The sequence below is a fragment of the Onychostruthus taczanowskii genome, unplaced genomic scaffold, assembly GCF_017590055.1.
Source record: "Onychostruthus taczanowskii isolate IOZ18803 unplaced genomic scaffold, ASM1759005v1 scaffold148, whole genome shotgun sequence".
NCBI lineage: Eukaryota > Metazoa > Chordata > Aves > Passeriformes > Passeridae > Onychostruthus > Onychostruthus taczanowskii.
Window position 1 is genome coordinate 518730 of NW_024498663.1, and position 25495 is coordinate 544224.

The 25495-nt window shown below is 44.7% G+C and overlaps 2 protein-coding genes across 2 annotated transcripts in view; both read right to left on the reverse strand.

Annotated features, from left to right (window-relative positions):
- Positions 1 to 9230, reverse strand: part of TRIM36 (tripartite motif containing 36) — a 31962-nt gene extending 22732 nt beyond the window's left edge. The window contains exon 1 of the mRNA XM_041398427.1: positions 9168 to 9230. Coding sequence (XP_041254361.1) covers positions 9168 to 9230 — 63 coding nt within the window. The remainder of the gene's footprint in view (positions 1 to 9167) is intronic.
- An 11976-nt stretch (positions 9231 to 21206) lies between these two features.
- Positions 21207 to 25495, reverse strand: part of PGGT1B (protein geranylgeranyltransferase type I subunit beta) — a 36454-nt gene continuing 32165 nt past the window's right edge. The window contains 1 exon segment of the mRNA XM_041398426.1: positions 21207 to 25494. Within this exon segment, the coding sequence (XP_041254360.1) occupies positions 25451 to 25494 (44 nt within the window). The 3' untranslated portion in view covers positions 21207 to 25450.

A 25495-nucleotide genomic window follows, 5' to 3' on the forward strand; every position in this document is an offset into this window, starting at 1 on the left:
TCGGTGCGGCTCTCCAGTAATTCCGCGACCCCCGCGGCCGGCCCTGGCAGCGCGCCCCGCCGAGCAGCGGCTGTGGGGCGGGCGCAGGCAGCGGCCGCTCCGCCCGGCGCCCTCCGGGAGCGCTTCCCCTCCGCGCCCCGCGCCCGTCGGAGCTCCCTGCGAGCCCTGCCCGCCGTCCCGGCTGCGCCGACAGCCGCCCAGCGACGAACCTGTCGGCGCACACGGCGGGGGACGGACGGACGGACGGACTGACTGACAGGCAGGCAGGCAGACGGACAGGCAGGCAGGCACACACCCTACAGCCCCCCGCAGCACAAGAAGAGGAACGAAGCACCCCGCCCCGGCGGCCGCGCCCCGCCGGCTCTCCCCACGCTCACCGGGCTCTCCAGACGATCGCTCTCCATCCCTGCGCCTCTTCCTCCTCCTGCGCCGGGGCGCCGTCAGCCCGGCCGGGACGCGGACCGTGGCGGCGCCCGGCGCAAAATGGCGAGCGGGCGGGGGAGCGGGCGCGGGGCAGCGCGGCCGCGCAGCGGAGCTGTCCAGCCGCCCCCGCCGCGCAGCTGCCGCCGGACACCGGCTGCCTCGCTCTGCTATTGTTTTGGTCCTTCTCTTTCGCCACGCGGTACCGGAAATGCCGCCCGTCCCGGCGGCCGGCGGTACTGAGTGCTTTCCCGCTCAGCCCCTGCCATTGATCACCTCCCGTGGTACCCGTGTGATTGAATGGCTGAGTGGTAGAACGGTTTGGGTTGGAAGGGATCTCGAAGATCACAGAATCACAGGGTCAGTCAGGTTGGAAAAGACCTCTGAGACCATCGAGTCCACTCTGTGTCCTAGAGCCATCTTGTCAACTAGACCTTGGTACTAAGAGCAACATCCAGTCTTTCCTGAAATACCTTCACCACCTCCCTGGGCTTTGAAAAAATTCTCTTTCATGTCCAACCTAAATTTCCCCTGATGCAGCTTCAGATGGTGTCCTCTCATCCTAAACATCTAATTCCAATGCCCCCCCCCCCCCCCCCCCCCCACCCTGTGGCCCGGGACATCTTCCAGAATGGATTGCTCAAGCCTTCTTCAACCTGGCCTTACTCCAGGACTGGAGCACCAACAACCTGTGCAGCCTGTGCCAGTGTCTCATCACCCTTTCAGTCAAGAATTTCTTCCTAATATATAATCTAAACCTGCCTTAAGTTTATATCCATTATGCCTTTTTACACTACATGGCCTCCCTCTCCCTCTTTTTCATAAGCCCCCTTTATGTACTGAAAGACTGCAATAAGGTTTCCATGGAACCTTCTCTTTTCCATGCTCAGTAGTAACCAACCCTCTCAGCCTGTCTTCACAGGAGAGGTGCTATAGGCTTCTGATCATTTTTATGGCCCTCTTTTGGACTCACTCCAACAGATCTCTCTGTCTTGTGCTGAGAATTGCAGACCTGGATGCAGTGCTCCGGGTGGATAGAGTATGGGCAGAGTAGAGGGGGACAGTCTCCTCCCTCAAGCTGCTGGCCACGCTTCTTTTGATGCAGCCCAGGATACAATTGGCTCTTTGGGCTGCAAGTGCACACTGCTGCCTGATATCCAACTTTTCTTCCCCCAAGTCCTTCTCCTCAAGGCTGCTCTCAATGACTCCTTCTCCCGTTTGGAATTGCCCCAATCCAGGTGCAGCTCCTTGCACTTGCACTTGTTGAACTTCATAAGATTCTTGTAGGCCCACTTCCCTGGTTTGTCCAGGTCCCCCTGGATGCCATCCCTTCCTTCTTTTGTGTCAGTTGCCCTGCTCAGCTCTGTTGCCATCTGCAGATTTGCTGAGGCTGTCCTGGATCTCAGTGCTCATGTCATTTATAAAGATACTGAAGAACACCAGTCCCAAGAGAGAACCCTGAGGAAAACCACTCATCGCTGGCCTTCAGCTGGACACAGAGCCATTGACCACAACTCTCCAGCCAATTCCTTATCCACTGAATAGTCCATCAATGAAATCCATGTCTCTCCAATTTGGAGATAAGAATGCCATGTCAAAGACTTTGTCAAAGACCTTACAGAGGTCATCTCTTGGTCTTGCCTTGTAAACTTTTAGAGTCACCCCATCGCAGAAGGTGACCAGTTTAGTCAGGCACAATTTGCCTTTATTGAAGCTGTGCTGGCTGTCTCAGACTACCTCCTTGTTTTTCATGTGCCTCAACTTTTTTCCATGAGGACCTGTCCCATGATCTTCCCAGGCACTGAGGTAGGGCTCACAAGTCCATAATTACCCAGACCTTCTTTCTTCCCCTAATCAAAAAATAGGTATGGTGTTTCCCCTTTTCCTGTCACTGGGGGCTTTGCCTGACTCCCATGTGTTCTCAAATATGATGCAGGGGGCATGCACCAGGCTGATTTTGTGGCAGCTAGGCTGAAAAAGAGGGGAAGTGGTTATGATGGCCAGCACTTCCTACCCTTCCTTTACAGCACATTTCCATTGGAAAAGGGATAGTAAATACCCTTTTCACCATCCACCAGAACAAAGTAAAAATACTTTTAAATTTCCAGCACCTTCAGGTTTTGGAAAGGGTGCACACAGAACCATTGCAGTGGCAATAGTTAACATAGCTTAAGCTAGGGGAGAAAGAACCAGTTAGCAAGCTTCGAGTGAAAGCATGCACTGTCCTCACATTACACAGGGGAAGGAGGTTTAGTTAATTAAAATACATGAAGCCTGGCTTATGTGAATGATGAAATGTTGTCAGTTTGACAAACACCAAATTTGACCTACTTGCCTATTTGAAGAAAAATACCAGGATAAGAAGTTCCCTTTTCCCCTGAAAACTAGTTTTCATATGAGTCAATAAAACAAACACTGTTAAAATGCCTTCCTTGGGCATTATTTACACCTGGGTTTCAGGGCCTGGATGTGAAACTTGAATGGAAATTTACACTCAGAAATCATGAAGACAGAGGTGATTTTTTACATGTCCAGTACAACAAAGAAGAACTTTGAAGAAGAACAGAAGACTGATAAAGATATTATTTAGCACTTACTTTAGTAACTAGTGTCATAAAAATACAGAGTGCTCTGGTTGAAATTATTCTGATAATGCCAGTAAATGTACAGTATGTGTATTCAAACTGAAACATGTCACTTAACTGGGCGTGGGGAGAACAGGTTGGTAAGGTCGTATGTTGTCAGCCTTCCAACTATGTTTTGAATAATGATTTGCAAGCCTCTGAATAAGGATATTATCTCTTACCCACCTCTGCTATTCCCCAGCTTTCCTGATTCCGTCTTTCCTTACCGGCAGGCAGCTTTTAATAAGCACTTGTCTGCACTAGCTGGATACCCACCACTGACACTGGATTGTGGTCGATGCAGGGCCAAATAAACAATCAGCCTCAGACTAGAACAAAGACCCCTGGGCTCTAAGGCCTTTGAAACAGTCGGAAGAACTTTTGTCTTTGGTGCCTCAGAAAGGAAACCGTTCTGCACTCTATGCCAAATGCGTAGATGGCCACGCAGGTGGATGTTGCCAGTGCGGACAAACACGGAGCACACATTTTCCCCTGTCCTCCTGAGTCTTCACATGGACCACAGTTCCAGCTACTGTTACTGCTAGGACTTGTGAATTATTCTTTGTTCAATCTCTTAATAGATTGTTAAGGTATTATCTTGTTTGTGTACCTGTTTGCTCTGGCTTCAGGGTAGTTTAGAGCAAGATTTTAATTACCACCTCCATCACATTAAGTTATTACATCGAAGAAAATGTCCTTGAAGGTCTCCAAAGGGCAAAACTCCCTCTTCTGCACTCTCACCTTTTTACTAATCTTTTGATCCTCCCCCAACTCAGGATTACTAAATTTGCCATGCCAAAATTCTCATCAGCTTCAAGTACTGGGAGGAAAAGCAACAGCTAGGAATGACTGACACATTAAAAAATAAGAGCACAAACCAATGTCAGAAAAGACTCCTGTCCTTGCTTCTGAAAAGGGTGTTAATAAGATCAGTATGACTACAGAAGTCAGACCCACCCTTCTGCTTTGTTTCCAGCCAAAAATGTGCATCAATTGGACACCCTTTCTGCTCACAAGGGATTCTTTTTGCATGGAGCAATGCCTGGGTATTGTTTAAGTAGCTCTACGCGTCCTTCAAAATTCAGCCCAGTTGCTTCAGCAGACAGGGTCTGACCAGGATTTACAGCATGCCGTGAATTCCCAAGTAAGCAGAAGAAAACAGTAACTAGGATAGATGGACATTGCCATCCTCTTTTCTGCCCTACCTCAGTTTAAATATGCTTGTTAATTAAAGAATTGATATGCAGAAATCTCCCAAGTGCTCATTTGCATTAACTATTAAGGTAGTTTCAAGAAGGATGCAGCACTGCTTTCCAACAAGCTGTAAAATCCTACCCTTATTAAACAGTGCAGCTGAAGTCCTACTGCAGGAAAAAACAAAAGCCTGGCCCAAAGCACTAGAAAGGTTCTGCCAACACCTCCCCTGCCTTCAGTAGGTCCTCAAACCAAGATTTTCAAGATATTTTCGTGCTGTTTTTGCAACCACAGCTTGAGACTGAATCAGTTTTCTGCTGGTCTCTCTTCTTCTGAAATATTAGAGCCACTGCATCACTGTGGAGATTTGCAGGATGAGAATAGAACTTTTCCTGAGCTCGTATGACTGACCTGGGGACTGAGCTGTCACATAAACATTTTTCTCCCTGTGCAATGTGTTTTATTCCAGGATGAATTCAGAGGGGCGTTAACCCTCATCCTGCTCTCTGTAAATTGTCAGTGATGCAATTTGCTTCTCTACTTATTTCTAAAGAGTTGAACCTAATGAGGATCACTTTTACCCACAGGATTCTTCCAGTCATGCAGGCTAAAAAATGAGGCATCAATAAGGCAGGAATTTATGCTGCCTGAGAGAAATGTGCCTGTTTTGGCTCAGGAGCAGAGGCTCAGTTTTGTCTTCACAACAGCTGCCCTTCAACTGTGTGAGTTGAAAAGCTAGCAAGGATCTGTAGACCTTGGGTGTTTCAAAGTGAACATAACTATGGTCTGAGTATCTTGTCAGAAAACAAAAATATCAGTCCCTAATCCCTTGGTTCGGGGTTGTTTGTCTTCTCTGCACGGAAGTGCCTCAGGTCCATAATCCTCAAGGCAGGACAGGTTTCCTAACAGATCCCATAACCTGATCAGCAGGACTGGACAGGTTGAGAAGGTCTCATGTGCCACTGCTATGCACAGAGCACTGAGTCAGTAAAGACTGTACTCATTGGACTGCCAGAATACTGGGTCTGCAATTAGCTTTGGGTAGGATTTGTAGCTAGCATGTTTCAAAGTGTGCTAAACTGGTTCAGTGTGTCTTTTTAACTTATTGCCAAAGGTACAGTACACTGCTTCACTTCCAGGACACCTGGAAAGCAGCAGAGGATCCAAGGAGCAGCTACATACAATAGTCCACACATAGGACTCTGCTCTTTCCCTCCATATATTGCAATCACTTGCCAAGCAAGTGGAAGAATTCAAATGAAAAAGCTTTCCAAAAATAAAATACATTCAAATCAAAATATCTCCCAGCTCTTAATTAAGAGACAGTCCTACCCCTAAAGAAATTATTACTGCTTAGCAGAAAGAAAATGTAAGGTTATTTTGAAAAGGATTTAGAATATAAACCATTTACATTAAAAAAAAATACAAGAAAATCAGTCACAGGCTCAGCTTCTGACACTATAAGGGTATGACACAATAAATAGTACAGTAGACATGGAACACAAAGAGATCTTCTCTCCTTCACTTCAGACTTCAGATACCCTCTCACAGCAGAAAAAGCTGTCAGCTCACCCCTGCCATGTCACATCCCATGTGCTTCTGGGTGCTTCAGGGAAACTGTTGGAGAGATGAGGACTTGTCTAAGATGTGGAAACACACCTTTGTCATACAGGCTGACTAATCCAGCCAAGTAACTGATTAAAACTGATCCCTCCTCACAGGGACCCAAACCCCAAAGAAGCACTTTCCTGCACATAAGCAAGAAACATGTAAAGCCTGATCTTCTTTCACAGGAGGAGCAGAGCGCCAGTTTGGCTGAGTCAGGCAGCCCAGAGCCACCTGACACAGCCACTTGTAAATATTGCATTTCTCCTCTCTGGCTCCTCATTGTGATTTCAGTTTGAATCCCTGTATAGCTCTGTCTCTTTTTGTTGCCTGGACAAAAGCTGAAATGCTACCACAAAAAAAATTTTACATTAGTATTTCATGAAACCAGGCAGAAGGCAGGGAAAGAAATCAGTGTCACCTGCAGGTTGCAGGTAGAGAGCATGCAAAACTTGAAATGTTCTTAAAATTATTTTTATATATTTCTCATGTTCATATCATATGGGGTTTGCAGCGTGTTTTCAGCAGTATCTATTTCTTTAAATGCTTTTTCTGGAGAATAAAGCTGTTTCTTATAAACCACAAACTGTTGGTTTCTGCAAACCATGCAGAGTGTTGGAATAGATGGCAAAACAAAGCAAACAAGTGAGGAAAAAAAGAGAGAGTGAGAACCTTGATTAAAAAATAGAGCATGCTAAGATCCTTATTTCAATTAAATAAGGGGATTTCAGTGACAGTGTTGGTGTTGTTAGCTTCCCTCTGAAGCTCCTATTAACCAATAGCTTATTGATTGTATCAGCTTATTGATTTTATTCCGCTTACAGAAAAATGCTCAAAAATGGTTTTATGGAAAAAATGGCAAGTATTGGTATCACTTAGCCCATAAGATATGATTGTTTCTTTACAGCATCCAAAAATTCTTTGGAGTTAATACTACAAGAGAATCCTATGCATTTCAAAAGAAGACAACATGCACCTATGAAAGTAAAACAATTTGGAGTTTGGGTGAATAACTGGGGTAGGAGTGTGTGTGTTTTGACTACTGCAAAAGTAAACTTTTGAGAATAATCTGGGGGATGGGTGGGGAAGAGGCAGGATTGGAAGAAGCCCAAGACCATTTCTGGAATGATACATCATTTTGAGAGAGATGGGTATCCTTGCTGCGGTTTGAACTGAGATTTCAGAGACTGAAAGAAGGTCATACAATCTCCTTCTGCACCAGTGCCTCTGATACAAAATGCAGCTAGTTGTTAATCTGTCTCTCAGGGGTATTTTAAAGTTCTCAGATGCTACTGTGACATTTGTGACAGGTGCCACGGAGGCCCAGAATATCTCAGAGAGTATTGTAGTGAGCCTAAACAGTTGTGGATATATGGATTACACAAGGAGTGTCTTATTGGAACTAAAAGTGCTGCATGCATCTTTCTGTTCTAGGTACTATGTGCAAGTTGTATGTGTGAAGGGGAGTTGCAGGAGAATAACGAGTACAGATCATTAAAAGAGATAACAGGTTTTTGAAGTGACATTCCCCCGGGGAAAAGTGATATATAATGATTTGCCCTGTTTGAGAGGTCTGATGGAGGTTGCCAGCTAAGTGGAAAAACAGCGTGCTTGCCAAAAGGGGTCATGTGCCCAGGGTTCAAGAGCTGATGCATCCTACCTGCAGGGACCCTGTCTATTGAGAGGTGAGTGTGCAAGTGTAAAGTATTCTTATTGGGTCCTGATGTTCTCATAGGTCTTTGTTCAGACCTTTGTGAAAGCCAGATGCTTAGCAGTTAACTCAGAGAATGTTAATGCTAGTGTTTCCAGGCTTTATTGAAAAAGCTTTATTGATGGGGGGGAAGTGGGAACAGGAAGACGAGTGCTGAAACCTCTAAGCAGCAATACCTTGACCCCAAGCAAATACAGTTTAGCATGTAGAAGAGTCCTGTTGCTGGCATGATTTATGTCATCTGAGAAAGCAGTTTAATTATCCCAGCAGAATATCTCCAAGCTGCTGGATAGCATCAATAAATTACAAAGAGGCTGTAATCTAAAACCCTGGTCTGAAGGTTCAAAAAATGCAAAAGGAAAATGTGGAGAGCAAAGGGTCTCAGAGCAGGGAGCTGGAGAAGCTCAAGCAGTGACTGTCACTACGGGAAGTCTGTGGCGGTCACACAACTGGTGTTGCTCCCCTTTTCTTCGTGTACATCAAGTGTCTGTGATGATGGGTCTTGGCAATGTCATTGTCTATGTATAAACAACAGTGCAGTTTGTAATAAACATGCATATTTCACACTACTGTGCCAACTCTGCTGTCTATCGAGCCATATGCTCTTGCAGAGGGTGTCTGAATTAAGCACAAACTGCTTAACTGTGGGATAAGGGACAGATGTAGCCCCCCATGACAGGGACATTCCAGGCACAAGGAGATTCTGGCCTGAAACATTTTATGATTTTCTTTGGCATGTAAAATGGACAGAACAAGACTGAATTTTCCTTTACAGCCCTGGCATGATTATACTCAGGCAAGGAGAAGCAGAAAATCACCCAGGAAATTCCTCATTCACCTGCTCTAAAGGTTCTTCTAGAACTTTTAGAAGAGGGAGTGGAGGAGAGGGAGGGGGAGAAGGATGTGCACAAAGAACTGGCTGTGAAGGCAGCCTTTGGAGATATGCTGGAAAGCATGAGTCTGGAACAAGCAATATTTCTGATAGCGCCATTGTTTGCCACAACTATTTTTAAATTTTAAAATATTGTGGCCGCTTCATTTTTTGAAAAAAGCATGCTACCCGTGAATCTTTGGTGCTCCCTGGTTTTAAACACACATCAGCAGCTCAAAAGTACAACAAGGTGGATTTCCTCCTTTTTTTTTTTTTTTTTTTTTTTTTTTTTTTTTTTTTCCTCCTTTCCTACGAAATGCGTGCACAAGTTTTCCTCAAAACACTTGCCGACTGAATCAGTGCCTGGAGAAGACAGCTCGCTCTCCAGCGTTGCCCGCAGCCTGTGGCTAGCAGCACAGCCCCCGGGCAGGGCGCATCCCATCCCCTGGAGTGGGGCATCCCGCCGCGCTCGGAGCGGGCGCCGGGCTGCAAACGCCGCAGCTCTGCTGGGCGGGGGGACGCTTCGCCTGGAAATTATTGTTGAACTTTTTCACCTCGCAGCCTCGGAAGCGTGTGGCAAGTATCAGTCGAACCTCCAGAGTGCATTAGCTGTAACGACGAGTCATTCCTGCCCCAACATTCCCCTAAAAAACCGCGACAAACCGCTTGCGAAGGGAGCCGTCTCTCCCAGCGGGCTCTGCCTCCCGCCCCGCGGTGTCCGGGTGCCGCTCGCCGTCCCTACCTTGCCCCGCTTCAGCAGCTCCAAGATGTAGCCGAACCGGGCGCTGTCCGCGGCCGCCTCCATGGCCCCTCGCTCCCGGCGGGATCACGCCGCCCCCGCGCTCCCGTTGCTCTGCGGGCCAGTGGTGCTCCGCCACCACCCTGGGGCCAGTGGTGCTCCGCCCGCCCACCCGCTGCCGGCACTCGGGATGCTCGTGGGAATGTCGCATCCCGGAGCGTCGCGGCAGGACTGGCAGGCACCTGGAGGTGCCCAGGAGCACCGCGTCGCTCAGGTGCTGTGTTAAAGTTACACCTCCTGGCGGTCTCATCAAAACTGAGCGATGCTGCAGCAATCGCTGAGCCTGTGGCATTGGGCTGGTGCCTGTGCATGCCCCCCAGGGCAACACCCAAGATGGGCATGCCTCCTTTCAAACCACAGCTTGTAGTCTGCGTATGCTGAGGAACAGCATGATGCACTTGTTCCCAGGGTCCATCTGGTTTTCTTAAATTCTAAGCTTATGTTAAAATGACAAATCATGTCTGAACAAGAGAACAACTACTAATGTGCATAATTGCATACATGATGTCTCTCGTGTGTTTGCACTTGACTGGTGATGTGTTTGCGGGGTAACTCAAACAGGAGGAAATCTTCCTGTCATCTCTTCTTCATCCCAGGCCTGTTGAGACTTTTGGGGATGAGATGGATACAACATGCCTATATACAACTGTGGCAGAAAAACTGGTCCCAGCAACCCAAGTACCCTCCTCTGCTTGATGAAGGCAACCATCAGTCCCACGGAAATGTTCACACAGGCAGGAGGATCAGCTATCAGGTGAGGCACTACACAGCCACCCAGACACAGTGGGCAAGGGTGCTCCACAGGACAGTTGGGGAATGGTGTTTGACATGTGGCAGACATCACATTTCTGCTCCATGCCTGTCCCCACTCCATGCTTTATATATACCTTCCTTCTGGTAGAGGAACTGCAGTTCACTTCAGCCAGCAGTGGCTCATTCCTTCCTGTTCTGGAGTCAAACTTCCCCAAACACAAAGGTCCCAGCTGCCTGAAAGACCTGGGGGAGAAGCACAGGTGAATGGCCAGCCCACTGCAGTCTCACCAGTCCTCTTCCAAGATGAGAGGTGGAAGGTGACAAGCCCTTCTTACGCTGTAGCTATCAGGTAGCCCATGGAGCACATCACCCCTGTGTGGTGAAAACACACCAAAGAGTATTTTATAACAGTATAATGTATCCCCTCAGAGGCTGCATTTCCTAAGATATTGATATAGTAGTAACGTTATCTCAAATTCTCTCTACAGGTTACTCACTGAAATAGTATATCCTCCCTTTCTCAGGAAACGGGACTCATGAATAGCTCGAGACTTTTCTGTTACTAGATATTGCACAATCATGTATATCAAATTACTCATTGTTCAAATAGCTCATTATTATGATATAGACAGGCTTTCAGTGCACTTCTTGCTTTTGTGCAAACAGCCCAGTGGCACTGGGGACAGTCAGATGTCATCACCCACACAGCTGAGAAGTCCTCCATATATAATTGAACTCAGTGTGAGATATTTTGCTTCCTGTTTTGACTTCAGCTCACCAAATGGCAGTCAGTAGGAAATTTTCACTACTGTAACTTCTTTGTCTCAGTGTGGAGTGCTGTTAGAGAGCAGGGCTGGCTGAGGCTGGGACAAGGGACTGCCTGAAGGAGTCCCTTGCTTCTCCCATGCTGCTCAAGTCCAGTAGACATCTGCAGGAAACCACACTGGCGGTGGCCTTGGTGACAGTGGCACTCCTGCGTCAAGGAAGGTTGTACCACCATATCAGTGTGAATCTCCAAACGATAACCAGCACCAAGAGCAAACATACCTTTGACCCTACAGCTCCTTAACGACAGGCTGTGTGAAAAGCCAGAGAATTTACAACCCTTTGTGCTCCACAGCACAAGCTGTTTTCTCCACTGGAACCTTTTCAGCGGAAGGCATGCCTGCACCTGAATCTCACTGCAGCTTTGTCATGCCTTTGTTAAGCAACCCCCAACAGCCACCAGCCAAAGTATGTGAGACGAGTCTCCTCCCATGCATGCACCATGGATCTGCTCCAAATCAGAGTTCTGTCTTGTGTTCTTTAGCCACAAACCACACCAGTATTGTGAACTATGTGCTCTGAATTTCTGGCTGCTGTCTCATGTTTGTTTTTTTTTCTTCAACAGTTGGATTTGGGTTGAGTGTTTTTTTCTCCATTTCTGCCAAACCTTGTAGGTTATGGCCAGCCTGTGCTGCAGTTCAAGGATTTAGGACAAAAAAGGGTGATTCCTGGTTCCTTCACCTCCTCATGTCCCACTTCCATAAATTGATAAATGTAAATGTAAATGTAAAGAGATGTAAATGTAGCTCAAGTCATGAAATCAGCCAGGGTAGGAAGGATACAGGAGAAGATGGAAGAAGCTGATGGTTCTTTCATGATCTCTTCCTGGACTGGTCTTGTTTCAGGATTAGCTCTGTTAGCGCTCCAGGTTCAGATGGCTGCCAGTGATAGTTAAGCATGAGGAAGCCACAAACCACTTTTGCATTGATTTCACAGCTTCAGCAATGGCATCCTCCCAAGGAGCTATAGCCAGGATGATCCTGGCCCCTGCATGACATCGCTCTCTGCCATCAGCCCTGCAGAAAACTGTTTTTCTGCAAGTCCAGCACGCCTGAGCAGAGCCCTGTGGGCAGTTCAGCATCATTTACATAAACTCTCTCCATACATCCAGACTAACTAGGAATTTGGGACTATCCTCTGCAGAAGATATCAGTTCCTGTAGCCATTCTGAGGGCTCCCGTTTACTTCTCTGTGGATAGCACTCAGTTTGTGCCAGCCTTTGTCTTGACTGGCAGAAGGCTGACAGGGGAATGTGCACTTGGAAGAAGGCAGACAGATGGGGAAGCTTCACGCTGCAGCTGGTGGCCCAGGGGCTTTCACCCCTCTTGGTAACCGATGGCTGTGTTTTACACAACCTTTACTGAGGTGGGCTGTATGTTGAAAATAGCTGGGAGCTCCTCAACTGTTCCACATAAATACAAGTTATGAAATTGCTTTTCGTACTTTTCCTTCTTTTGTTTCATGTTTTACATGATCAGTTCCTTTCTAAGGAACCAGAACATCTGAAAATCAATTCAAACCTTCTGTTGTCATGAAATTATCTAAGAGTATGTCATATTATATTAATGTGAAACATACAGGATCATATTTGTTTTCTGTTCCTTAAACTTGAAGCAGGTCTCCAAAAAAAAATAAGATTACCAAATTATATAAACTATTTGGTATAATTTTATATCAGTAGAAAAACAGTCCTGTATTTCAATCCTGAAATGCCATGTAGCACAGGGTTCTGTTGTGGCATGTTGGTACACAAATTAAAACACAAAGGAAATTTGTGCTTCCTGACCTGTGAATTATGTTGATTCTCCCAGGACAACGATGACAGCTCTAGATTTTCTCTTTGATCTCCTTCTCTGTCTTATTTGACTTCTAAACTAAATCTGAATGGTGAAGCTTACTCAGATGCTTTTGTCTTTCTGTTCCCCTAGGACTGTGAGGTATTTTCCCATTTCCATTGCACAGGGAATCCAGTCAAGCACACACCCTCAGTAGCTTTCTAGCACCATGGTGAGGTTGCTCTTCCCCCACTGCACTCCTGTAAACACACTTGAACTTGTTGGCCATCATCACCTGAGGAAATCTACTTAAAGGGTGTTTGAAACCAGTGCAGGTGGTGATATGGTTAAGGGCTAGCACAAGTAATTCAGTATTTAGGAGAGAAAGAGCAGTTCCATTTTACAGGATGCAGGGGGCAAATGGATCTGTGTAGATGTACTTTCACCTCAGACAAGTCCTATGTCACTGAACAATGGAGATGCAAGGAAGGTGATATTAAAAGTAGTAGAAAACTGTGTTAGTATTCGCCATGAAATGCTTCACTGTTGAATTGTATGTGTGACCAAACATTTGACATCATGGAAGAAACACCTCTGAAATGTGAGTGTGCATGCCTGGTAAAGACTGTGACCTGCTTTTATTCTCCAAACAGCCTTCAGAGGCCTGCATCCTACTTGAGTAATATGAAAGAGAATCCATGTGAATAGTTTATGAATTTTATATAAACTCCTTCCTTCTGCGGGAAGTGATGTAGATGTGAACTGACACTGGCAGAAAAATATTGCCATGAAACAGATAAGACCTTATGATGGCTGGAAAGGTGTTGCAAGTAGGACAAATGAGACCAAACTACTTCAAAGAGCAGAGTACTTGCATGCAGGCCTAAACCTCTCCCTGCAATTAACCCCATCTCTAGTTTTTCTAGGCACCACAGGGGCATTTTTTTCTGCCATTTCCCCCCCACCTGTGCTGCTCTTGGATAAACAGAGGAGCAAATGTTTCCAAAGTCTCTTGACAAGCAGTCAGAAAACTGTCTGCTTCTGCATCTCTTCCCCATTTTAAGTGATGTCATTTTCAAGGTGGCCGACTCCTGCGCCTTCACCCTGACAACCACATTAATGAACTCCACTCAGGATTCAGATTGAGCCTGGGATCCCCAGATCTCTGCATGATGCAGCTGCAAAATCACATCTTTACTTTCTGCTGGAGAATTTGATTTTTACCCTTTCCATGTCTCTAAACTTTCTTAGTGATTTTTGTCCCCAGTCACCACAGACTGAAACAGTGTTCTATTTATTTTCATGTACTTTAATAGAAAACAGCAAAAACATGAAGGTCACTAAACACATAGGACTTAATATGGCCAATAAACAATAGCAGACACTGAAGCAGTGGCTAACACAAAATACTTGACTGCTAATGGCCAGAAGAAAGATTCTTACCCTTTGCCTGTACCTCTCGTTTCTCTTACTTCTGGCTGTAATTCCTTGGCAAATGTAATAAAATTGAAAAGTGAATTCCAAATCCATGATATATTGGAGCCAAATAATTTGTTCTACTGTGCTCAGACCTTTTTGACACTGGAGATATCTATCTCGAAGCTTTTTGTCTTGCTTTAAAGATCTCTGTTCAAGTTCCATTAATATATTCATTCAGTATTTTTGAGACACAAGCACACAAAATAAAGTACAGAGAGAAAACTGCATCTGCACTGTTTGAAAAATTATCTTTATGTATGATGTCCTCCTAGCCTGTCCCACATGACACTAGCAGAGTATCACATGCCCTGGGAACAAGCTCATTTAAGAAATATGGGTTAAGTATGTAGATCATTATTAATATTTAATGTATTGAGTATGTTATTAGATATTTATGAGGAATAGAGTACATAATTATGCATACCATGAATATATCATGTAATTGCCATTTTTTGTTGCAACGACTGTTAATCAAGTTTGACAATACAAAGAGAATTTGGGCTATCTAGAGTTTTAACAAATATTAATTGAGCAAAACACAGCAAGCTTGAGTCTATTAATTTACTGACTATTCAGTTACTTAAAGCAATGCGTCTAATGAAGAAATCAGAGACATGCAAATCAGAGAAAGAGAAGGGAAAGATGATCACTGCTGAGATCTGCATGCAAATGTTGTCATGTATGTTTTGGCAGTTTTGTGTGTTTTGCAAAAGGGGCAGGTCTGTAATTGTGAAGGCTCTGAAGAATGAAGCATAGACATGAGAGCTTTTTAGGCTCAGCTGGCCTTTGGAGACTATTATACCCTTCTACAAGGCCAGTCCAATTCATGCCTTCAAGGTTTAAGTGTGTCAGCTGGGCTCTTACACTTTTCTTTCAGTTTAACTATACCAGGATTAGGTTTGAATTAACTTTCCTTTTTCAAAATGGCATGCTGTGCTCCTACAGTTAAATTCATCCCCTGCATTTACCCATGGGTTAATAAAGTCTTTAATCCCCTCTAAAGGTGGATTAAGCTCCCTGCAGATTGACTTTGCACAGAGCAAGGCACACGCAGACCCTGCTGTGCCCGAGGGCTGACCCTCCCGGTGTCACACAGCAGCACGAGCCTGCCCCTTTACCTGTGTGTCCGCTGGGCATCTGAGGCTCTCCAGAGCCCCCTCACCAGTAACTCCACTTAACACCAGTATCCAGCTGGGATCAGCATTTAGGCACGCTGCTGGAGTAGCTGCCTGCAGGAGCACTGACTCGGCTGCCTCTGGGCAGGCAGCACTGCACTGCTGAGAGCCCCTGTGCCTCCTTCCCCCGCTGCAGGCTGACAAAGGCACTGGTGACCTGTCAAAGAACAAGTGGCTCAAACAAAGTTGGCTAATGTATATAAAGGGATGTGCATCACAGAGCAAAAGGTCAGAAATGTCACTTGGGAGACTGTCTGAAATCACTACACAGAGAATTGCTCTTTTTAGTGTTTATTAAAAGCCAAGGGTGGAGTACAGTGACACTCCTACTCCCTGGTATTGTTGTGTGGAGTGTGGAGAGGATGTGGGGCCTAAATTTGTTCCTGGCCAGCAGTATTTGGGGTCCAAACCCCCAAATCATGGCTCTGCTTGGTCCCTCATGTGTGCTGCTCTGCAGGGCAAGCAAAGCATCACGAGGGGCAGAGCCAGGCAGAGGGTGCAGAAGCAGAGAGCCATGGCTTCAGGTGCTGTCCCACAGATACCACTGAGCAAAGTGAGCTGTTGCCAAACTTGCTGTGTGGCCTTGGTCGCCTTCATCTCATGGGTCACAAGCAGAAGCACAGCCCTCCATGACGTAAGTCCCTGCCGTGGCCCACAAGTACTTACACAATATTCTGCAGTTTCTAGGAAATGAAATCTCCCTGGATTCCCATGCAAATTTATTTGCATTCCTTTGACTTCTACAGACTGGTTGACAAGCACAGCAGTTCTCACCAGGCCTCCCTGATGCGGCAGCCTAACCGAGCAGAACAGATTTCCCTCCAATTCAGCTGCAACACACTAAATCCACAGAGGCACACTCACTTTGCCCTGCTGTGGAGAGGAAAGTCAAATGCATGTTAGTGTGCCAAGGATGACCCCTCTCAGTCCCCTCCCCAAATAACTTGTCAGGCAAGGCTTTCAAAGAGGTTAAAGACAGACAAACTCATTCTTTGGAATATTGTATTATTTATTACAATTTTACTGCATTTATGTTGAACTGAGGTGTGTAAAATGTTGTGTAAAATTGCACATTTTAGCCAGTTTAATATTTTTTTACCATTAGTTTAAAGCAAACAAGAATAATCTGTTCCTGAGTGACAGCAGTAGACAAGAAGAAGTGTTTAGGCTAGAGCTGTCTGAACCCATAAGAGAAGGCACATATAAAGTGCATGAATCTTCATTTGCCAGTGTCTCCAGAGCACAAAACTTTACTGAAGTGACCGAGATCGGGGCGTTCACTTATTTAAAAAAAAACAAAAAACCAAAAAAACCCAAACTTGCTTTACATCCCTGCTGACCCCAAATCCAGATAGCATCAAAAAGCACCAGAAAGCTCAATTTGTTCTGACAGGACAAGTGGCTTGTGGGTAGCCGGAGTAGGCTGGGCAGCCAATAAGGGGATGGGAGGGGGGTACAGTCCAGACTGGCTATCATATCAACAGCTGCTGCAGAATTTAATTTCCTTTTATAGAAGGGAAACTGTGTGAACTGTTGCTCTCCACAGTCAGTGGAGCCTTTGGTTTAAAAAACTGCCCTCCCTGGGGAACAGACGCTGCGTAACATCTGAAATGCCTGCGTGTTTGCTCAGGTTTCTGCTGCAGCCAAAACCAGTGTGCTTGTGTTTGCTTTATGCAGGGACCTGTGACGCCTGCCTTTTCTGTGGCTTAAGGACCATGACTTGGAGTCACAGGAGATGAGAAAGCAACAGTCCCAAGAGGTTACAGGTAGAGGGCAAGGGAAATGCAATGTTAGGACCTTCCAGAGGCAGAAGGAGAAGCGTGCCAGGAGCATTCCCGCTGCTCTGCATGGGGCCTGTGGGGCAGAGCTCAGGCTGGGATGCCTGGCCAGGTTTGGCTCAGGTGGCCACTGAGCTCAGAAGCTGTCACAGGGGTGGGGAACAGCTTTCCCACTGATAGCTGCCATTCTCAACTCGTGCTCTGAGCTGGCAACGCCCCTCAGCAGGGAGGAGTGTGCATCCCGGGCAGAGTAAATATGTGCCTCTGCTGTTCCCTCATTCCTGTGTTTAATAAAAACTAGGATAAACCAGGGCTGGCAGAAGGGAAGGAGACAAGACTTGTCTTATGGAGAGGGAAGCTCACCTTGTTAACGCAGTTAACACCTTTTCTGCAGATGCCCACCATCACAGTCCTCACTTGTACCAGCAGCTCCTCATTCTGTAGAATGAGGTTGTTGGGAGGCTGGAGTTTTTTTACCCTAAAAACAGATGTCAAGGCAGGGAGCCATCAGAAAAAAAACTGGTGGTAGTAGCAGTTTGCATGGTGTGCACAGGAAGCTATCTATAGCAACTGGGAAGTCACAGAGGGCAAGTTATCACCGCCCTGCAGGACTCATTCTGGCCACATACAGGGAGTTATATATAGAGCTGTATACAGAAATACAGAAGAGCTCTGTGCCTGTGTTGGAAAGCCTCCTCAGGACTTCTCTTGAGCAGACTCCTGTCCTTGACCTCACTAGAGAACTGCATATTTCAGAGGATATTTTGGAAAGATGCTGGACAGCAAGTACCTCCTGAGGATAGCTGATCTATAAAATACAAGTGTACAGACCAGGCATGTATGCCCAATCTATCTAAGATTTCTGATTTCCTTATGAAGTATTTTTGTGCTATTTATAGAAACCTTCCCCTGGTCCCACCTTCCCATCTATGTACCTCACAGACTGGCTCCACAATAAACTGTCCCACCAGAGCAAAACTCTCCTTGGTATAAGAATCCACAGGTTGGGGTTTTGGGGTAGTTAAAAATTAAAAAATCTAAAGAACTGTAAGAACTAGTCCACCAAAGTGCCCAAGGCAGGATAAACTGTCCCTACACTATGCCCAACAGTTCTTAGTCTAACCTGCTGTGAAAGGGAAGCCCTGACACATGCTCCCCAGGCAACAGGTTTACACAGATGATCCCTTTCCCCATTGTAGGGTCTGAATTCAAAGGAGGTTTTAATGATAAAATAAGCAGAATAGATGTTGAGACAAAGATGAAAATGCAATTTGGTCAAGTGAGCTGATTTTAGTAAGGCTTGGCTGTAATTTAAAGAAGGTTGTTAAAGACTTCTGGACAGCACAACAGCAAATAAATATAGCTCTGTGCTTAGGGAAACATTTAAATTAAACAAAGGCAGTATGCAATTTCAACAGCAGTCTTGCCTATTTAGCTTTCTAGGCAGCATAAGCACCTGTCCCAAAAGCACTCAAGAAAGGCAATAAACCACAGAAAATCTTGACTCATTTTCACTTCAAATTTTTGTTTTGCAGATTTTGCATAAAAGGATAAGGTGGGAACCTCCCTCCCAGGGTGAGGCAGAGCCTTTGTCTCTGGAGCAAAGGGAACACAGGAAGAGTTCTGGATGGAAACCCAGGCTGGATCTTGCAGAAATAGCCTCATGAAAGCCTCCATGCCCTCCCAGATTGAGGATCCAAAGTGGTTGCTTCAGCGGTGCACAGGTGTGGTGGGTTGACCTGGGCTGGGCACCAGATGTCTACCAAACTGCTCTGTCACTCTCCTTCCCAGCTGGACAGGAGAGAGAAAATAAGATTGAAAAGGACTCACAGGTTCAGGTAAGGCAGTTTACTAAAGCAAAAGTGAAAGCTTGCACATGCATAGGCAGAGAAAAAAATAGGTTTATTCTCTTACTTCCTTTGTTGGCGAGCAATGTTCAGCCGCTTCTGAGGAATAAGGCTTCAGCACCTGGAGTGGTTGCTCCAGAAGGCTAACACTGTAAATAAAAAACATTCCCCTTTTTCCTCCTTTCCTTAGCTTTTATATCTGGGCTGATATCATATGCCATGAAATATCCCGTGGGTCAGTTTGGATCAGCTGGGCTGGTTGTGTCTTCTCCCAGAACTGTGCCCAGCCCCAGGCTACTGATGGGGCAGGCAAGAATGCTGCGGAGACTAGCTGATGCTGTGCCAGCACTGCCCAGCAGCAACCAAAGCACCGCTGTGTTACCAGCACCTTTTCAGCTGCCTGTGCAAAGCACAGCCCTGTGAGGGCTGCTAAGGGAAAATGAACTCAGCCAGACTCAACACAGTAGCTCCTGGTCCTCGTACTGGAGCTTGGTTATCATCACTGTTAGGAGTTAACATGGAAGCCACTTTCACAAGCAGGCTAAAATTGTCAAAACTCAGCTGCTACATTCATATCTCCCTCCTTGTGTTTGTGAATTTAATATAAACAGCTTGTATGGCAAGTTTAAAGCTCTTTCCTGAACGTTTTTAATTCTCAAAGTGACAGCAGGCAGATTGTTTTCATACAGATTTTCTCTTCCTCAATTAACTTGCTCTTTTTACTGCAAGTCAGGACTATATTCTTCCTCAGAATCCTACTTGTTCTCCAGTGATAGCAGCCTGTCCAATCCCATTCCCAAGTACAGAGCCTGTATCTGCAGATAAACATTTTAAAGGATGCCAGTCTCACCTTAGTGGAAGGCAAGATCATGGAGCAAATCCTCCTAGAAATTATGGTAAGGCATGTGGAAAACAAGTAGATGATTTGTGACAGCTAGCATGGCTTCACTAAGGACAAATACTGCCTGACAATTTTGATGGCCTTCTAAAATGGGCTTACACTGATGGATATGGAAAGGACAACTGACATCGTATATGTGGACTCATGTAAAGCCTTTGACACTGTACCACATGACATTCTTGCTCTAAACTGGAGAGGGTGAACCACTCAATGGATAAGGAATGAGTACAGTATCACTCAAAAGAGTTGTGGTCAACACCAAATGTCCAAGCAGAGACCAGTGATGAGTGGCCTTTTGCAGGGCCTGGTGTTGAGACTGGCACTGTTCCACATCCCTGTGGGCAGCAGGGACAGTGGCCTGAGTGCACCCTCAGCAAGTGTGCCAATGACTCTGAGCTGCTTGGTGCAATCCACACACCAGAAGGAAGGAAGAGCATCCAGAGGGACCGGACAGGCTTGAGAAGCGGGCTTGTGTGAACCTCATGGAGTGTAGTATAGCCAAGTGCAAGTGCAAGGTCCTGCAGACAGGCTGGGCAACAAATGGATTGAGAGCAGCTGTTCTGAGAAGGACTTGGGGTGCTGGTGGGTGAGAGGCTGGACATGACCCAGCCACGGGCACTCACAGCCCAGAAAGCCAAATGTGCCCTGGGCTGCATCCCAAGCAGTGTGGGCAGCAGGGAGGGAGGGGATTCTGCCCCCTCTGCTCTGCCCTGGTGAAATCCTATTTGTAGTGTTGCATAAGAAGGACATGGACCTTCTGGAGTGCATTCAGAGGAGGCCACGAAGATGATCAGAGGGCTGGAACATCCCTCCTGTGAAGACAGGCTGAGAGGGGGAATGTTTGACCTGGGAAGTAGAAGGCTGTGGAGAGACCTACAGCACCTTCCAGTACCTGAATAAAGTTGGAGAGGTCCTTTTTACAAGGGCATGTAGTGACAGGACAAGGGGGAACAGATTAAAACTGAGAAAGTAGGTATTAGGAAAAAATCTTCTCTGTGAGGGTGGTGAGGCACTGGGAAAAGGTTTGTCCAGAGAAGCTGTGGACATCCTGCCCCATCCCTGGAAGTGTTCAAATCCAGGTTGGGTTTGGCTTTGAGCAACCTGATCTGGTGGGAGGTTTCCCTGCCCTTAACAGGGGAGTTGGAAGAGATGATTTTTAAGGTCCCTTCCACCCCAAACCATTCTATGACTCTGTGCTCTCACAAAGTAGTTATCAAACAAGGCACTTTTCCAGTGCCTCAAAAATAAAGCAGCAGTGTCAAGGTTTGCTGCCTTTGATGGGTTCAGCTTGAAGAAGGCTTGGGAGGCTGTCATGCTCTGTGTCCTTTGGAAGATAGGCCCTCACCCAGAACATGTAACTTGGGAGAAAAACACGTGACAAGAGCTACAGTTAAAAAGAAATTACAGTTTTCCCTCATTTTCTCAACAGTTCATTGATTTTTATTAAACTCAGAAACTAATCAGGCAAATAGAGACCAGGAACACAAAAGCTTAATAATGGTGAACAGAAAGTGTAAATCTACAACATATTGTAACCACTCAGAGGAGTAATTTAATAACCATTTAGTATAAAGATGTTGAGACTACTTTTTCACCCAGTGTCATACGCAGTGAGGAAAACCTGTTAAGTGGTCTTTTCTTGCAACAGCAAAAAAAAGAGCTTTTCAGAATCACCACAGTATTTAATATCAAGGTAAACAGACCAATAATCTCATTCAACTGATGAATTTTGGAGATGTCTCATATTTAGTTGCAACAATAGCATCTTATTACTTAGGGTCTCTCTGCTTCTTATGCATGTCCTGACATCTCTTTGCCCTCCACAGGGACACTGATAGCAAGTTTCTCCAAAATGCCAGGAGGTGGGCAGTCCATAAAAGGCTTTGACTTTGGAAATCACTGTTTCTTCCCTTCTATATTAGGCAACCCCATACTGAATGGCTCACTCAGCACAAAATTGAAATGTATTTTTTAGGGAAGACAACAGTTTCTATAGAATATTTAATTTCTATACTGGCATCCATGGAGAAAGCATATTTCATGCAGCTTCTTCAGCTCCTCTCAGCTTATCTTTTACCTTGGGCAATAGAGCATAGAGCACAGTACTCTTAATATGTGCTTCAGCATATGCATTTCAGGTATTTCTGCAATACCCAATTTACTTGCTATTTTTTTTCAGTGATGATGATTGTTCTATTTAGAAAAAACAGTTCTCAATATGAAAATTCATAAATACAAACATGCTTGGAAGCAGCCTTCCAAAATGGTGTTACCACATCTGTCAGCAGCTATGTACAAATCAAGTGGGCCTGAAAGCCCTAGTGACAATGTTTAAATCCCCAGACCTCAGATCCTGTGGAAAAGATACATTTTACTTCCTTTGTTCAACATAACATTTTAAAGCTGTTTTTCTGGAAGAGAAACTTGGGCCACACATAGAGTTTGGGAGTGTTTCAGATAGGATAGAGGCAGTCACACTTGTCAGCCGGATAGCCAAGAGGTTTTACATCCTCAAGCACACAGTAAAGACATTCAATGCATGAATTCCTTATGTAGGTTCAGTCTCAGCAATGTAAAGCTGTGGGTAACACAAAATTATTAGAGGTAGGTAATAATTACATGGTTTGCTTTTTCTAGCTACATTTAAACTTCACAGTTCACATTTAAGTTTTAGCTCTATTTTGATGTATCCCCTTTAAAAGTGATTTTAGGTTATGGACTTCTATGAAACTCTTGTCCACTTACTTCTCATTTAACATTTTTCTAGTCAGAAGACACAATGAACCACAAAAATCAGAGAGACAATTCAGTACAGTCAGAATCCAGATGTCTGCTACACAGGAACATTCAATGTTCATAATCTGTTTGCCTGACAAGAATTGGGACATTCAGAATGGCAAATCACATATGCAGAAGTGGTTATTAGTACTGATTTTTTAGTAACCTAAAAAAGATTAAAGACTTCAAAAGAATTATAGCAATTACAGACTCAATGTAAGATGAAAGCATAGGTATTTTGCTGCCTTCATCAAACTTTGGGTTAATGAGAAACAAATATGCCTTGTGCAACCTTTAGGAAAAGCTAGCTCCGCAGTCAACACGCAGCCTGAAAAGGTGTTGTAGAATAACTGGGGCCAAGGAGATAAGAAATGTAAAATTCATATAAAGAATGCAGGGTAGCTTACAGAAAACAAGCAAGAAATGTTACCTGTTTTTTGAGACAGAAGAAGTTAAATTACTTGCCATGAGAATTTTTCTTGTTCACATAGTATGATTTTTCACTGTTACCCCCATATTTTCTGCTGAGAGACCCCGATGAGCCTCACAGATGAGAATGTGTCACACATAGGACAAGTCAGGAACCATAGTTCAGGATTTTGCAAGTATGGATTTGCCTCATGATAATCAAATACATAATTTTTCACTAAGCTAAGTAAGAACAAATATTTAGACTGTTTCCCAGCAGAGACTAAGAACACCTTATTCAACTCTTCTGAAATTCAAAGCTACTGCCTCTACCACGGTATGTAGTAAAAGCTAAAAAACTCAAAGATGGTTCACCAGCAAGGCAGAGAAGCAATGGTGAGGATGGATAGCTACAATTACATCTCATCTTCATTGTCACTACACTGTGTTCCAGAAACCCAACCTATCCTACCATGAAGTCAACTTGTTGTCACCATCTGATGTAAAGACAAGAAAATACCATGCTTTTTTTCATCAATTTTTACTTCAAGATTTTTGTTGTTTGGTTTTAAATGGGTTTTTATCTAGGTAGACCCCCATGACCTTAGAGACTTCTGCTCAGGGAAACTACTTCAGCCTTTGCTGTCCAATATCCCATTAAACCTATCCAGGAAAATGTGATTCCCACAGGAACTGCTGTAGGGAGCCCCCTGTCAGGGAGATCCTCTCTTTTAGCTATCTTGCTAATTCTTTTTACTTGTGGCTGGACTTCTGGTCATCTTGGCTTGTGGGCAATAAAACCAATTCCCAAACTCTGTCTTTTCCCCTTAACTCCTTCATGTTCCTCGAGTCAGTACCTTTCTTTCGCTCCCTAATCTTACCCTAAACAACTCAAATAATTTCCACCAGTTTGGTTCCATTACTGCTCCACATTCTTCTCTCTTGCCTCCAGCCTCAGTATCTCCCAGTTTTCATTTCTCTTACTCTGCAACAGTCCCACTCAAGCACCTCATTCCCCCTCTCCAGTACTAACCTCACAGTTCTCTTGGTTCCACCCCTCTGGACTTTCCAGTTTTTACAACTACCGAGTCTCTCCTCCTCCAAGTAAAGTGTCTACTGGGACGTGTCTAGATCACACACACCCCACCCCGTTCCTCCTCTGCTTTTCCAAGGAGATTACTATCACTAGTCATGCTCCCAAAGCTGCCATGAAAATTAATCTGCTATAGAAATAAAACCTATCTATATAGGTAGGAAGGCTGATACAGGTTTGGGCAATGGGGTTGTTCTCGTAGCCTAAAGATACCTATTGGACCTCTCTGACATGTGTGCTAGGGGTACAAACTACATGACCCCTTCTCACTTGCCCTGCATTGCAAAACAGGAATCATGTTTATCCCCAAAGTTCTTTTTGCTGACCAAAAAGATCTACATCCTGTTTCTTTGGGCTCAGCAGTGGCAAATGGTGCACCTAATCTGTTTTAGGAAGTCTTCAGTTGTCTTTGGAACCTTTAGAAAAAAAAAAGTGCTATTAATGACTGGCAAATAGAAAGACATTGTGGTGTCTACTGAATGCACAAACTGACCTGCCACAAACACACCAGCTGCAAAATTACTTGCTTCAACTGTGAACAGCACTTCAAGCATACAAAGTAAGGCACTAGTAAAGCATTAAAGAAGCTGAGAATGTTCATCATTACTCTAATTTGAACAACTTCAATGTATTGCAAAGGTTTGTCTTTGGAAGCAGGTTCTAATGCTACTCTTGCATACAGGTATGCTTCCAAAAGACTGGGCTGAAAATCTCTTATTGATGCACATCAATATGCCACACTCTTAGTGAACTTCACATGAAGAAACTATTTCAGATGAAAACTCTTTGTCTGGCTAACAATCCACTGCATCTGTGTAAAACCTATTCAGAAGAATTATGAGATCCATTTAGTAAGGCCACACAACCTTAAAAGTCCAGTATATTGAATAAAATAATTTTATTTGTATTTAATTAATTTGTTTATGAAAAACAAAGTTTATGGAATCTGAAAGTTGACGATAATAGGTAATTTTTAACTGAGACTTAATGTGAGAGATTCTCTACCCAAAAATATGTCAAACAGTAAGATTATAAAGAACTTCAACGTTCTGTGCTATACTGTATGATATGTAAACAATTTTGAAAATATTTCCCCATTATATATTTTGACACAGTATGCACAAATTTAAAAAAATAAAATTAAAATGAAGTTTAAATGCCTCAAGGGATTTCTTAGAAGTAAAGCCATCTGAAAAGCCATTTACAGTCTGCGGTGACAAATTTCTATATAATCAAAATATTCCCCATTTCACAATGCAGAATAACCTGCTGAAGGCAACTCCCTATCAAAGTGATGCCAGCAACACAGATCTGATTGTATGACTCCAGCACTTAAAAGAGCACATTGGTTATACATGGCTTTTAACCCTGGGCTACAGTTATGCTACCAGAACTAAATTCAAGTCTAAATCAGTCATGTAGAGAGGTGTGTGTCATCGGAGCGCTGTTTAAAGTCCGT